Below are 14056 nucleotides of genomic sequence, written 5' to 3'. Positions count from 1 at the left end.
TGTTAATTAAAATACTCAGAAATCGCAAGAACGAATTGAATCTGTAACACATTGAGCACAGTAAATTCGTCGATTCCACCTTCCATGGCCCTTAGTTACTCGTATCCTTTGATATTTTTTTTCTTGAATAAAACATCCGCCAGTACCACCCACTAATTAAATTGTCAGATGACGAGCTTGAGAGATTTTCGGCTCGTATAATGTGTAAAAAAATTATTCCTTCATTTATACATTTGTTTTTCGCTTCAACTGCTTAAGAATTTTTCGTAATAATCCAATGACTTTATTATAGATCGAATTTGAATAGAAATTCAGCTTTATATTCAATCGACAGATATTCTGGAAGGACGAAAACGAAAAACATAAAAACAAAAATACACAAACATATCGCGAAGATCGATTCTAAACATATTTTATATTCCGTATATCCAACAGTTTGCAAAAAGTTTTTTATTATTTACGAAACGGAAGGTAATTACGAATATTGGTCAAATTTCATTTCGTTAATGCTCGAAGTATGTAATGTATTGATTTCAGCTTATAGCCGGTTGGAAATGTTTCGTTATTACGTGGAAAGGGTACGAATATTCATGGGGCTAAGAGTAAAACAAAAAAAATAAAGGACAGTGACAATGACAAAAACCGAGTAAACAGAGACGATATTTCCTCACGGAGGAATGTTAAGAGCGATTCGCCCAACTTCTTACCATGTTGCCAGGTTTACCGGTGTCTCCTGGTCTTCCAGACTCTCCTCTCAATCCCATGGGACCCTGGGAGAAAATTCAGAAAGAAAACCGTTGGAGTAAAAGAAGAAAAAACGCAAAATTTTACGAAACGGTCAACTAACGGAAAGAAAAATAATTGACAATCCTAGGCGAAAATTTGTTAGAATTATTCGACGAAAAACTTTTGACGAATCTTGAATTCATTTGGTAATTATTTTACATACACTTGGAATTTTGAATCTGTTAATTATTTTACCACCAAATTCTAACGTGCTTTCTTTTATTCGTTTGTAAATATTTAATCGGATTTGAAGTCTTTGATATTACATTTTAGAAGTTCGTCGTTAAAATTATTTCTCCGGTTCTGACGAAATAGAAAATTCGATTATTTTATCAACTTATTCGTTTCGCGAAATCTCTGCGCATTTATTTTTGAAGCAGCGATTTCTTTTTTGCTATAAATTTGAAACTGTTTTATATACGTACAGGCAGTCCCATTGGGCCAGGGTCACCCTTCGTTCCTTTTTCGCCCTGAAAAGTGAGAAAATATTGACTGAAACTTTTCCGCTCTCGTGGGAAAATTCTACACGCCATATATCGTTGCTCGTTTCGAGTGAAAAATAAAAGACGAATCGATCGCTTCGAGCCAGTTCAAAAATGAGTCCGAAAACAGTCCGATACTGTGAAATGTGAAACGGTTTGAACTTATGGGAGAAATACTGACAGGGTCACCCTTTGCACCGTCGTGACCTCGGTCTCCCTTTATTCCAGGTGGACCCTGAAGTCCGGGAACTCCAGCTGGCCCAGGAGGCCCAGGTGGGCCCATTATCTGAAAATAGATTGCAATCTGATTGACGAGAAGTTTGACGCAACGAACGAAATCTGCCCGTAAAAATGTGTCCAAATAGAAATCTGATGTAAAAAAAATAATGTTTAAAAAGTGTCGTTATACCTCGTCAAGTTAAATATAATTAAAAAAGACTTTGCGGTCTGAGGAAAAAATTTCAAGCGCTTAATTTAATTATAAATATAGCTTCAAGAAAAACAAAGTTATATTCTAATATTTTATACCAAAAAAATTCGTGTGTTCTGTTCGATTTCAACGAATGACAGTTTGATTTATTCGTTGATGAATTCTCTATAAATTGTCTGTCAAATCGATTATTTATTGAGTTGGTTGGTCGATAAAAATAAATCTGATGCGTTTAACGTTGTAATTTGCAGACGATAAGATCGCGATTTTCTGATAAATACATTATTGTTGTCCAAAATCTAACTCAGACTATCTACGGAGAGTCTGTATACAGAAAAAAAAAAAAAAAAAAAAAAAAAAAAATCAGCTGTTGATAATAAGAAGCGGACAAGCAATGAAGATTTTTCGGTGTAAAATGATAGAATAATGTTATTTCTCTGAAATTGTTAAGGTAACGACGTGTTTACATTTAAAATTGAGCATTTTAAAATCTTTCCCCGCATTACGTAGACTTTTTAAGTTACATGTAACTAGATTAGCTTCGGTAACGTTTGGAATAATCTTTTGTTTAGTCAAGTTTTCGCTTTAATGCTTTTCGAACCTGACTGTAAGTTTCGTATATTCTTAAATTGCAAGTTTAAAATTGCACGGCTAAAGGTAATAATCGATGTAAAATTCGAGAATTCTATTTTGATTTTGAATCTGAATTTTAATAACTTACCACTTCGCCGGCGTTAACTTCGAAGGTGCCGTCACCCTGGAATGGGAGAAGAAAGGAAAAAAATTAGTTGGCTGCAGCACAGTGGAAGTACTCGGTGATTTTTTTTTCGATAAACTAAACAGTGAGGATTTTTGTATCTTATATACGCACCTGTCTTCTTCTCAATTTTTTGTACTTCTGTTGACGGGAATCGGGGCGACATGAAAAATTGAAAAAAAAAAAAAAAAATGAAAAAACAAAAAACAATCGTTACACAACGAATTAAGACAAAGAATCGCGAAGGCGTTTGGCTGACGAAACTTACCGATTCTCCCTTTTCTCCCTTCTCACCTTTCTGACCCGGGTAGCCCTGTTTTCAAAATTCATATCACGTTAATTGTTCACGATTTCGATCCTATTAATATTAGAAACAAATCAAAAAGATGAAGCTTTCGTACCGGCGGTCCAGGCAACCCAGGGGGACCCATAAGACCCGGCGGCCCAATGTCACCGTATTCACCCTTTTCACCCTTCGGCCCAGAAAGTCCCTGAAAAACGTGATAAAAACGTGTCGTTAATTCTCTCCCGGTTTAAAAACCAAAATGGCAAATAGAATTGCGGTGAAAAATAGAGTTAAATTAAAAATTAATCACAGCAGTGTTACTTTGTAGATAATAAGTAGCAAGAAATCATGGTAGGCAGAATCGTTGTAAGGAAAGTTTACGAATTCCTTTCCGTCGCTATTCATATATAATAAATAATTTTCCAAGAGTACCGACCGGCATTCCTGGAGGTCCTTGGATTCCAGCCTCGCCGTTAAGTCCGTCACCTCCCGGAGGACCCTGAGGTCCAAGATCGCCCTTCGAGCCTAGAAACGAACGTAGAAAACGGAGTATTAAAAATTCGTTATTCTCACGGGGATCGGACTATAAGTGACAAAGTTTGCTCGCCCTGCAGTGAATCTACGACCGAGTGACAAATTACATATCCAAGCGGGTGTACGTAATGAAGAATAAAAAAAAAAAAAAAAAAAGAAAAAAAAAAGAAAACGAAAAATTAGAGCACATCGCGGCACGATCCTCGGGCCTGCGGCAAGTGTGGAGAACCTGTTTTCAGATGAAACTCATAGAGCTTGATAATAGGGTTGGGTGTAATATAAAAAGGTTTTAGGTATTGAAACGAGGGGGGTGACAAAAATCGAGTGACTTGGGTATTAACGGCAAGCAAAAACTGCAGTGATGATACTTTGACGGTTTTTCCTCTTTTTCCCATCCTCATTAAAATTCCCGGCTTTTCTTCAATCTACCTGGCGCGGCAGTCTCGCCCTTGACACCCTTCTCGCCGCGGTATCCGCGTTCTCCCCTCTCGCCCTTCGGTCCCGGCAGTCCCGGTTCGCCGGGCAAACCCCGTTCAATCACCTCCGGTTTACCGCCCTTGAAACCCTACAACGACACTGCAAGGTCAGATCCATCCAGGCCCTTCGTTTGTACGGGATTTAGAAATGCCGTTGTGCCAAGCATTTGTGGGGCGGGGTTGAAGTTCCGAATTTGAAAAAGTCCCGCAGGCGCTCAACTCCGAATTATTTCGCAGCGAAACTCGGAGTAGAAAAATCAAATTTTGAAGAAACAACAAAGTTTCGAATCGTCGGAAACCCGACGGCTCAATGTTCCGAAATGTAAAATATCCTCACACAGTGTAGTTTACTCAACGAGTGGGCGTAAACAAACAGATAAACCAAAAATTTTAATTACCCGGATTCCGAACGTAAAAACGTATCGAACATCCAAAACAAAGAGAGATCAGAGTGGTGAAATTTCACTAAAAGCCAGAAATTCACAGAACTGAAAATCTTCGATCATTCGGAAATGGATGTTTCGTAAATTTGTAAATGTTCTCATTTTCGCGCTTTCGGAATTTTTGACTCGTAACATTGTCTCCTTTCGGAACTTTGCACTTTCGGACCATTCGAAACTTCGATGTTTCTTAAAAGTTTGATTTTCTCTACTTGAAGTTTCGCCAACGAAAAATACGGAATTTGGCGCTATGGGAACTTTTCAAATTCCGAATTTAAACCCCGCCCCGCATTTGCGAGTTTGCGGCAAGAATAATTGAGAGTTACGCCTCAGACTCGGGAAGAGTATTTAAAGTATTGTCAGGATAGGATCGTTACGATAATTTTTAGCTACGTTATCAAACGATATGGAAAAATTATCGAGAGACTAAAGAGAAAAATAATAATAATCGGGAAAAATTGTATTTATTCACTATGAATGAAAATTCATTCGTCGATTTCGCAACATTGCTTCAGATGTATCAAGGTTCATTGGACATTGAAACTAGAGCTTGAAAGATGAAGAGTGAAAAGCTCAGATTATTGATACTATTGTGTCAGGTTCCTGGGATTTGAATCATTATTCGCAAATATTGTATTTTTTTTCTTGGAATTCCGAGGTCGAAATTTTCCATTTTTCTTCATCTTAATCTGTATCTGAGAATTGTGTCACGAGTGATAGAAGAAAACCGATTTCCGATCTCATCGGCACTTCTTTAGTCGAAGCACGAAAAGTGAACATTTGAATAACAAATTTCCCATGAAAATTTGTTTAATACACATCTCGATTTGACACGTTGAAAATACTTTTCACTGAGAACTAATCGATATTTTTGGAAGGTCTTTTGGTGTTAAGGTTGTACGATAATAGAGCCATAAAACCGCAGAAACCCGGCACGCCAGCGTCTGATAATCAAACATATTGAAATTTCACTTCCCAATAACTTAGCTTTACGGAGAATAAAAACTTCCGATTCTTCCAACTCATCATTGATTTGAACAGCGGATGAGAGCAAATTAAAATAGAAGAATAAAAGGAACATATGTAGTTTAAGATCGAAGTTCAGAGATTGTTATAAATTTCTCGTATATACATCAGTAGTAGCTTCATCGATGAACGTGAAAGAAGAGAGAGTCAACATTAAAGGCAATAAAAAATCCATATCCGAGTTAATTTTTACTTTTATAAATATGGGAGTGTAAAGTGAAGAGAGTAAAACGTGTCGGACGGTTAAACGATAAATTGAAAAATGATAGAGAGAGAGAGAGAGAGAGAGAGAGAGAGAGAGAGAGAGAAAAAAGCTACATAGATGGAAGTTGATACTTACGAGGGTTGCAGAGACGCGTGTATCGTCGCCATGTTTTTGTGAGCCTCAAGCCGTAGTAGGTATTAGTGATTACTGATTAGTAGATTGAACCAACAGTGAACACGCAGAAGGAGGTAGTGGGTGTTACTGGCTACGTAAACACAAATTAGTTACAAGCTACCTAGGATACGAGCTATTCAACACTTGTTACCATAAACATAATAATATATAACATACGTGTTATATGTACACGTTGTGTAAGTATCGCCAAGCTATTAACGTGTTAATTAATAAATTAATTTACTAGTATAACAAAAGGCTCGCCGCGAGTCCGCAAAAGACCTGACTTTCGCTATTTTTTTTTTAAAAACAAATTTCACTTGCGGTATTGTTCTCTCTTTTTTTTTTTCATCATCTATACTTATATTTGCCAAATGCTGCTTTTGCGGAGCGTCTGGCTTGCCTCGAAGTAAATGTACAGCAATTTTTTTCTTTTTTTTTTTGCTACTCTACCACCAACACAAATTATACTTACGTTTTGATTTGGTTACAGGTATATTACACAATATTAGTTCGTACCTACGCCGTATATATACATATATGTATATACACGAGAATTAGAAAATTGTTATTCTGAAAGGCTTTAGTGCAGATGTCCTAATCCTAGATTTAAATGAAAGTGAAAACGGTGAGCCTCTGAGCCGAGATTCGTGTGTCTTATACCGTGTTTTTTGGTTTTCTCTGTTAATAATAAATTAATTATATTATTTATTTATTTTTCTTTCTTTCTTTTGGAAACGTGCCATTTGCTGCCACCAACATTTTGAAATTTTCTTTAATCGGTCGTAACATTATTTCAGAGCAAGTATAAGGACGTTTAACGTACATTTGAGTGGAAAAAAAAAAAAAAATTCAGAATCTCGATGTGGAAAGATTCCAATTTTTTTTTTTTTTTTTTTATGATTTTTTATTTTTCTTTTACAGAAAATTATTTTCATCACTTTTTTATATTACCGAACGAGTTCAAATTGGGTTTTAGATGATACGTGAGGTTATCGCATCAACTCAAAGCATCATGCATGTCTTGTTTTTTGTTTTATAGTTAAAGTAAACTGTAATTTACTCCGACAGCGGTATTCGAGAGGGTGAGAAGATTTGAGGATATCGCGATTTATCTACGAATGAATGAATTCTCATTACACCCGAAGAAAAGGTTACGGTTATTGTTGCTGTTTTGATTCGGCGCCGCGAAATTTGAAATTTCTATGTAAAGTCGACACGAGTTTTGAAAATTTGATAAAAAGAAAATGAGAGTTTGAAAGTCTTACGGACAATTCTAAAATTCAACAATGCAATTTTCAGTTCACGGCTGAGATTAGAAAATAATCTGTAACCTCAACGGATTTGGTACAGTATAAATTCCAGACTAAGCGTAAATATTTCAAATGTAAGAATTTTACATTTATTTAGATTTTTGATGTTATAAAAAACGATTAATTATTTCAGACTGTATATATAATTCTGAAATTATTGTTAAACGAGTTTGGTAGTTACGGGTACCGACAATTTTCCAAACGACGTATAAATAATATTTCTTCAAATGAATGAAACTAATTTGCAAATTTTATTATTTTTCGGAGATAAAACCTGGCGTTTCTGCCATCGTTGCCAAAAACCAGTTTCTTCGAATGGTGTGAAGTGGAAGACCGTGAGGAGGAATGATTCACAAGTGAAAAGGTAATCATTGGTAATGATTAAAAAAAAGTTTCAAACACGGAAAGTTTTCCTTGATTATTTACATAACTCTCGAAATACGCGCTTCGATCACTCAACTACAGCTTACTAAAGAGATCGGTTCGGCTGAAATAGATGCTTTTTATTAGTCTCGGCACGAGACAATCGAACATTGAGTATTTATCAAATTATTATATTCGGAAGCTGTGAACATCTCGTTTACAATACTAGCATTATAAACAAAAGTTTAGACATCGATGCTTGATTTCAAGCCGCTTAAAAATGTTTGAAAATTTCGTAATATTATTTCGACTTCACTTTAAAATATGATTAATTTTATTCAGAAAATTAGATTTTCCACAATGTTATAACTGAAACAGATTTTCTGTTTTCTCAGTATTAAATTTGATATCGCGATACGTCGATCACGTTCAATAAATGGTGCGGTGGTGAAAAATTTAAATATCCAACAATACCGAAATGACAAACAAAAAAAAAAATGTTTCAGTTTTCCAGAATTTGCAGTTTTCTGAATAAAATGACTCATCGTACTCAAGTTTTTATTAGTTATAAAATTTTCATTATTTCATATTACCGTATTTTCAAAGAGATCTTCGCAGTTGAGAAATACAATAATTTCACGAACACTCGACGCACGATTTTCCGATAACAAAATCAGCGAGAAGTATCATTTCCGTCGAATCGACCTGCTCGAATTGTCATGCACACGTAAAATTCATCCACGACAGGCATAAAAATCCACGTGCGAGCGTTTCATTCTCCAGTTTCTATTTCCATGCAGCATTTTTCTCGAGCGGTATTTACCAACAGGGGTTCAAACTACTCGGTGGTAAGGATGTCGGGAGGGATATTCTCAGTCAGCCGGGGTTTCGGAGGTGGTAAAAACTGCTCGAGGATGACGGTGCAAGGACGCACGAAGCGCCGAGCACCGGGGAAATAAGAAGGAGACGGAACGGGAGAATCGAGATACTCTTCGAGGAGGGCGTGGAGGACCTTCGGGAGGACCTGGAGGAGCTTACCCGCTTGCCGCGTTTCCCACGGGGGCCTTTCTCGCCGGGTAGACCGGGGGGCCCGGTCGGGCCCAATTCTCCCTTCTCGCCTTGGGCCCCTGCGTACCACGGACATCAAAAACATCACTATTTGATCCTCTCTCGGTTCATCGCCTCCCATTAATCATACCACAAACTACCGTGAACTCAAGGGTGCAACAATTTCACTATTATTCATTATCGTCGGTCAGGTTCGCTCAGCTATTCGTTACGGCTGTATTATTACACGCGTAACGCGAGCTTGTTATTTTTCTCCCTCATTTTCTCTACCCTATCTTATATTTCATCGATGTTCAAAGTGACGGAGCGGGTGGGAAAAAAAAAGGAACAAAAAAAAAAAAAAAACAGAAATAAAAACCATGCTTTGCTCACTGTACTAATCGACTAGTGATTAATATTTCAATGATACATACGATATTGAATTTCAAACATATTGCGTATCATAAATATGGATATTCGATGAAATATGTATGGAAATTTTTCTCGTTAAAACTCTTGAGATTGCAAGTATACACCTATTTATAAAGTTTCCGTCAACGATCTTTTCTCTGTGAATCTTCAATTCGTTAGAACTTTCCGTAAGTTGGGATAAGAAAAATTTCCCGCAAAAGGAAATCTAAAGATTTTTTCTTCGACGAAGATTGTTACGAGTCTCACGCGACGGTCGAATCACATGCAATCAACGAGGGTATAAAAAGGATGGCGTAGTATCTTCTCTCTTCGCGGTTAGGCCGAACGATTTTTTAAATTTTTCGTAATATGTAAGATGTATTTATTACACACACGCGTTGCTGTACGCATAGATCGATATCAGTTTAATCGAAAGCTTTATACGGAGGTTAACCTGCATATCCCTCGGGACGTTGCTCTGCAGGTAGTTTTTTTCCCCCAACCATCGAAAAGTTCACCAAAACGATCGTTGTTATATTATCTCCCACCAGAATTTACCTCCGTTATTTTCCCACCGGGAATTCTACCGAGTTTCAGTGAGTGGTGTTTTAAGTAAAATATACGTGTGTGCGATAACAGCGAAGAACGAACGAACACCAACTAGTAAAGCTAACAACAATACATGTCACTACGCAATTACACTATGGCTTATAATACATCATATTTTTACGAAGTTACCTGTTTGCCAAACGCCTTTTGCTCCCATCGGCTTAGCGTCTTTTCGGCAACAAAAATCCCGGACTTGAAATAAATTTCAGGGGTGAAGTGGTCCCTCGTTATAAGGCCGGTTACGGGGATATAGGGGAAATCGAGTCTCCCCCCCATAACTGAACGAGATTTCGACACGCAATAACCGATCAGACCTTTCGCGGCGGAATCGATCTTATAACGAGAAACTACCGCACTCGTACAAATTATCTCTATAATCTTACCGCGATTCGGTGATTTCGGCAAGCGTTTGTAGACGAAATTTTTTGACATACAATGGGTAAATGAATAAAAATCAGGAGGGAAGAAAAACAAGGAGATATATATATAAAAAAGAGAAAATTCGTATTAGTAGACTTTACCATTTTACTATATCGCTATCACCGTTAGCTACAGTATTACTTGTACTTGGACAAATGCAATCTGGAACTTGGACAATTGGGCAAAGTTCTAATTGGCAAGAATACGTGAGAGACCCGCTCCTGGGTTCGCATGGTCTACGCAACAGTGTTGGGTATTATAAACAAGAAGGTATACCATATATATTTATATATATATATATATATATATTAGGCTGATTCAAAAAAAAGGGCTAATTTTTTTTTTTCAAAATCCTCACATAAAAACTTCCGAGAACGTGTGAAAAGACGCCTGTAAAAAGCAGAGCCCTTAATATTATTATTAAGAGGTCGCGCATCGGGAATTTCTATTTCCCGTTTAAATAACACAGGAATAAATTTTTTTAATTTTTGCAATTTCGTATTTTTGCAACGGCTCATTGAATTAGCAAACCAAAGCATATTTTTGTAGGAAATTTGACGCTCTACAAAAAAGGTCCTTACAAAGTTTTCGATAGTCACACTCCTTCAAAAGTTATTCGAGGTCAAAGTTGAACTTACAAAAGAATTCAATGTTCTTTTTTTTTTCGGTGATACTATGAATTTTTTCTCATTATTTTGTTATAAAGAGGATAGATTTCGGAACAATTACATTTTTAAATAGTCAAGTGCATCAGTTATGGATTTTCCATGATAACATGTTCATTATTTAACATCGCATTTTTGTAAGGTAACTTTATATTGACTCGATGGGAAAATTAATGATTGAAAAAGCCCAATTAGAGTAAGATATATTTATTAAATATATCTTTATAACAAAATAATGAGAAAAGATTCATAGTATCATCGAAAAAAACAAAAATATTGAATTTTTTTGTAAGTTCAACTTTGACCTCGAATAACTTTTGAAGGAGTGTGACTATCGAAAACTTTGTAAGGACTTTTTTTGTAGAGCGTCAAATTTCCTACAAAAATATGCTTTGGTCCGCTAATTCAATGAGCCGTTGCAAAAATACGAAATTGCAAAATTTAAAAAAATTTACTCCTGTGTTATTTAAACGGGAAATAAAAATTCCCGATGCGCGACCTCTTAATAATAATATTAAGGGCTCTGCTTTTTACAGGCGTCTTTTCACACGTTCTCGGAAGTTTTTATGTGAGGATTTTGAAAAAAAAAATTAGCCGTTTTTTTTGAATCAGCCTAATATATATACATAGGTATGGCACGATTGCACGGATTTCTCTTAAATCCTGTCCAGTAAAGGGAGCTACGAGTAGATCTAGACGGTTACCACGCGTATACCTTTGTTTATCATCTCGTAAACGCGACCCGTAAAGCTTCCTCTGTGTATGGACTGACTTAAGGCCAGGTTATTTATACCTTATAATCTATCATCTGTCTCTACGTTTTCGTCTCTTGTACACATACGTACACGTGTTGTTGGAGTATGTGTAAGGTATATAATATACGTATATCAGTTGAGGGGATTCTGTTTCTTCCTGCATTTATCAAGCTACGTCAAGAGTGAAATTTCTCTCAAACATCAACGGATATATAACCACCCTAGATAAATCTAGAACATATATTTCTAGGTACACGGATATAAATAGGCCCGTGTTTGGGATTTTTTTATTTATTTTTTTATTCAAAATTAAAACAAACAGAAAATTCTGGTCTTGGGGTGAAATTGTTGCAAAAATTATTTGTCACAAATTTTATCTCCGGCGTGCAAAGTGTTTGAATTGAATCTTTGTAAATGACGATCATCGTTTTTCTTTTTATTCGGTTAATGAATTTTTTGCCTCTTCGTTGTGTCGTGGTAAAATTGAACAAAAAAAAATAAATAAAAAAAATCAATCACAGTGAGATCGACTTACTGGCTAATCTTTGCTAGCGAGTGAAAAATATTTAATTAAGTCTTATCGAAAAAACTTCGTTGATCCGAATGAATTTATCAAATTTATGAATCAACGAGTACAACGAGTTTAAGAAGTGGTGTAAATTATAAAATTTTGAGTAGTTTCAGATTGAGCATCTTGGAGATATTTGACAAAAAGGAAGTTGTTACTAAGGAAAAAAAAAAAAAAAATAAAACAAAAAGAAAAAAAAATCACTTCTTAAAAATCTGGTAACTTGGAAAAGAAAAAAACCTACAAGTTTTACAATAGATCGTAAAACAAGACACAATTACTGCAAGTATTTTGCGTCAACTATGAAAGAAAGAAAAATAATAGAAAAAAATATTGCCGAAAAGTGTTGAAATTATCACTCAAAGAAAAAGTAAAAACAATTTCGTACGCGAAAGGAATTAAATTTATCCGACCGACAATTCGTACGTGCAGAAAATGTTCACAGAGAAAGCTTTTACTTTATAATTACGAAGGGGAAATTCGTGTATTAATCGGTGATAAAATTGACCCTGCTTGTTTCTCGGTTTTTATACCCAAACCGAAAACAACCGCGTCTATTTCGTTACGGCGTGATGAAAAGGCGGAAAATTTACTCACCGGGAGGTCCGGGAGGGCCGGGTGGACCCTCGATGATGCCCGTTGGGAACTCATCGCCGTTTAGCTTCGTCGTTAATCCCCGATCGCCCTTGTCGCCTCTGTCGCCCTGCGAACGAGAATCGGGAAGTAATGAAAGGTTAGCTAACCGGGTATCGAGAGGCCCGTGAGAATGAATTTTAATTGGAACCGTAATTAGATTTTCCTCTTTCCGCTTCGATTTTCATTCCCTTTCATTTTATTCTTTGTCGGCTTTCCGGTCCAAGAAAATAGGGAGAACAGAAGCGCAGAGAGATTGGACAACGGGAGCGACGCAGTGTCGAATTTTCAAGATGGTGAATATCTGTATTATAAAATATAGAAAAGTCAAAATTTAGAAACGTAAAGCATGTGTGAATAAACAAAGTACAGAATCGTCGGAGTAATGATGCTTCGCTAGGTTTTTATTTTTTCTCACAATTGTACGTTTTGTATTTCTGTACTTTGATATTTCTAGATTTTGACCATTCTATAGTTAGACCATCTACATTTGAAAATTCTATTAAACAGATTCTCGCGTTTTTGGAAATTTTGTATTATAATCCCTCTATTTTACGATATTTTTACATCCATTTTTACCCCCATTAAAAATATTAATTTGTAAATTACCAGAAAATTCTAATAAAATTGATTTCTTCCACGGTCACGGTTTAAATAGTGTTGAAACTGCAAAAAAATGTGGCGCAAGTAATCATTCACTCCGATCACAGTCATGGATACTGGAATTTCAGTTTATTTCAATATTAAGCCCGTCATTTGAATCACCTAATTTTCTCAGTCAAACAAAATATTGGCATGAATTCATTGTTTCATCAACATCAAACTATCGTAATATTCACAAGAAAAATTACTACGTGCGACCATAGTGAAAAAGAATATAGACGGGTACGAAATTTTCTAGTTACAGTTACAAAATGAATTATTTTTATTTCGTACCTAGTGCAATGTTTTTTCGGTTACGGTAAGGAGATGAAAATAATGAAGGACCTCAGAGTAATCGCAATTAGAAATTTCTCCCAGAGTAGGACTTGAGAGCGAGATTATTTCAGCTCTTACATGTAATAACGGTAAAAATTTATGAGCCTTGAATTAGTGAGCGTGTTTGGCCATTAGCAGCGAATCCCCGGGCGCAGTTCTGCATAATAATACTATATACTGCATCAACAATGAGAGAGAGAGAGAGAGAGATATAAGTAGAGAGAAAAAGTGAGAGGATGAACAAAGTGGAGTGGATGAGGCCAAATGAGGAGTAAAAAAGAGGCAGCTGAGCTGACCGGCACTTGGTTAATTCTCCCCAGGCTTCTCAAGAAGAGGCGAGTGCTTTTCTAAATAAAGAATTTTTAAACCAATCTTCTTACTCTAATTGCTTAGTCGGTCGGGGGAGGCGGAACATTCATGAAAAAAAACTTTCCCACGAAATAGCGGACGATTTCTTTCAATCGAAATAATGATGATCGGCAGCGTCTAAAACTAAACTGAATCTAAGAATATCACTAGAAATTATACATTCCTCTGTTGAGTTGTAATTATTTTATGCAATACGTAAATTTTTTTTTTCAAATTCTAAAGCGGTCTGTACGACTAGTTTCACTTATTTTTTGACTCTTCTTTGATTTGGTTACAATTAACGAAGCTTATTTATTAGAAAATTAAGTGTCACCTTATTAGCGTGTTAA

The 14056-nt window shown here is 36.1% G+C and overlaps 1 protein-coding gene across 14 annotated transcripts in view; it reads right to left on the bottom strand.

Annotated features, from left to right (window-relative positions):
- The window catches only part of LOC124224678 (collagen alpha chain CG42342), a 173827-nt gene that overhangs the window by 13458 nt on the left and 146313 nt on the right, over nucleotides 1–14056 (bottom strand). For 13 of the 14 annotated variants that reach the window (XM_069133103.1, XM_046636759.2, XM_069133107.1 and 10 more), the window contains 11 exons: nucleotides 12345–12450; nucleotides 8311–8399; nucleotides 3705–3840; nucleotides 3178–3266; nucleotides 2857–2946; nucleotides 2724–2768; nucleotides 2570–2596; nucleotides 2420–2455; nucleotides 1450–1554; nucleotides 1212–1256; nucleotides 708–770 (listed from right to left, as the gene is read on the bottom strand). In XM_069133103.1, coding sequence (XP_068989204.1) covers nucleotides 708–770; nucleotides 1212–1256; nucleotides 1450–1554; nucleotides 2420–2455; nucleotides 2570–2596; nucleotides 2724–2768; nucleotides 2857–2946; nucleotides 3178–3266; nucleotides 3705–3840; nucleotides 8311–8399; nucleotides 12345–12450 — 831 coding nt within the window. The remainder of the gene's footprint in view (nucleotides 1–707; nucleotides 771–1211; nucleotides 1257–1449; nucleotides 1555–2419; nucleotides 2456–2569; nucleotides 2597–2723; nucleotides 2769–2856; nucleotides 2947–3177; nucleotides 3267–3704; nucleotides 3841–8310; nucleotides 8400–12344; nucleotides 12451–14056) is intronic. The other variant, XM_069133109.1, reaches the window with a different exon arrangement.

This window comes from Neodiprion pinetum, chromosome 1 (assembly GCF_021155775.2).
Source record: "Neodiprion pinetum isolate iyNeoPine1 chromosome 1, iyNeoPine1.2, whole genome shotgun sequence".
NCBI classification, from domain to species: Eukaryota; Metazoa; Arthropoda; class Insecta; order Hymenoptera; family Diprionidae; genus Neodiprion; species Neodiprion pinetum.
This window is presented reverse-complemented; position numbering and strand designations above follow the sequence as displayed.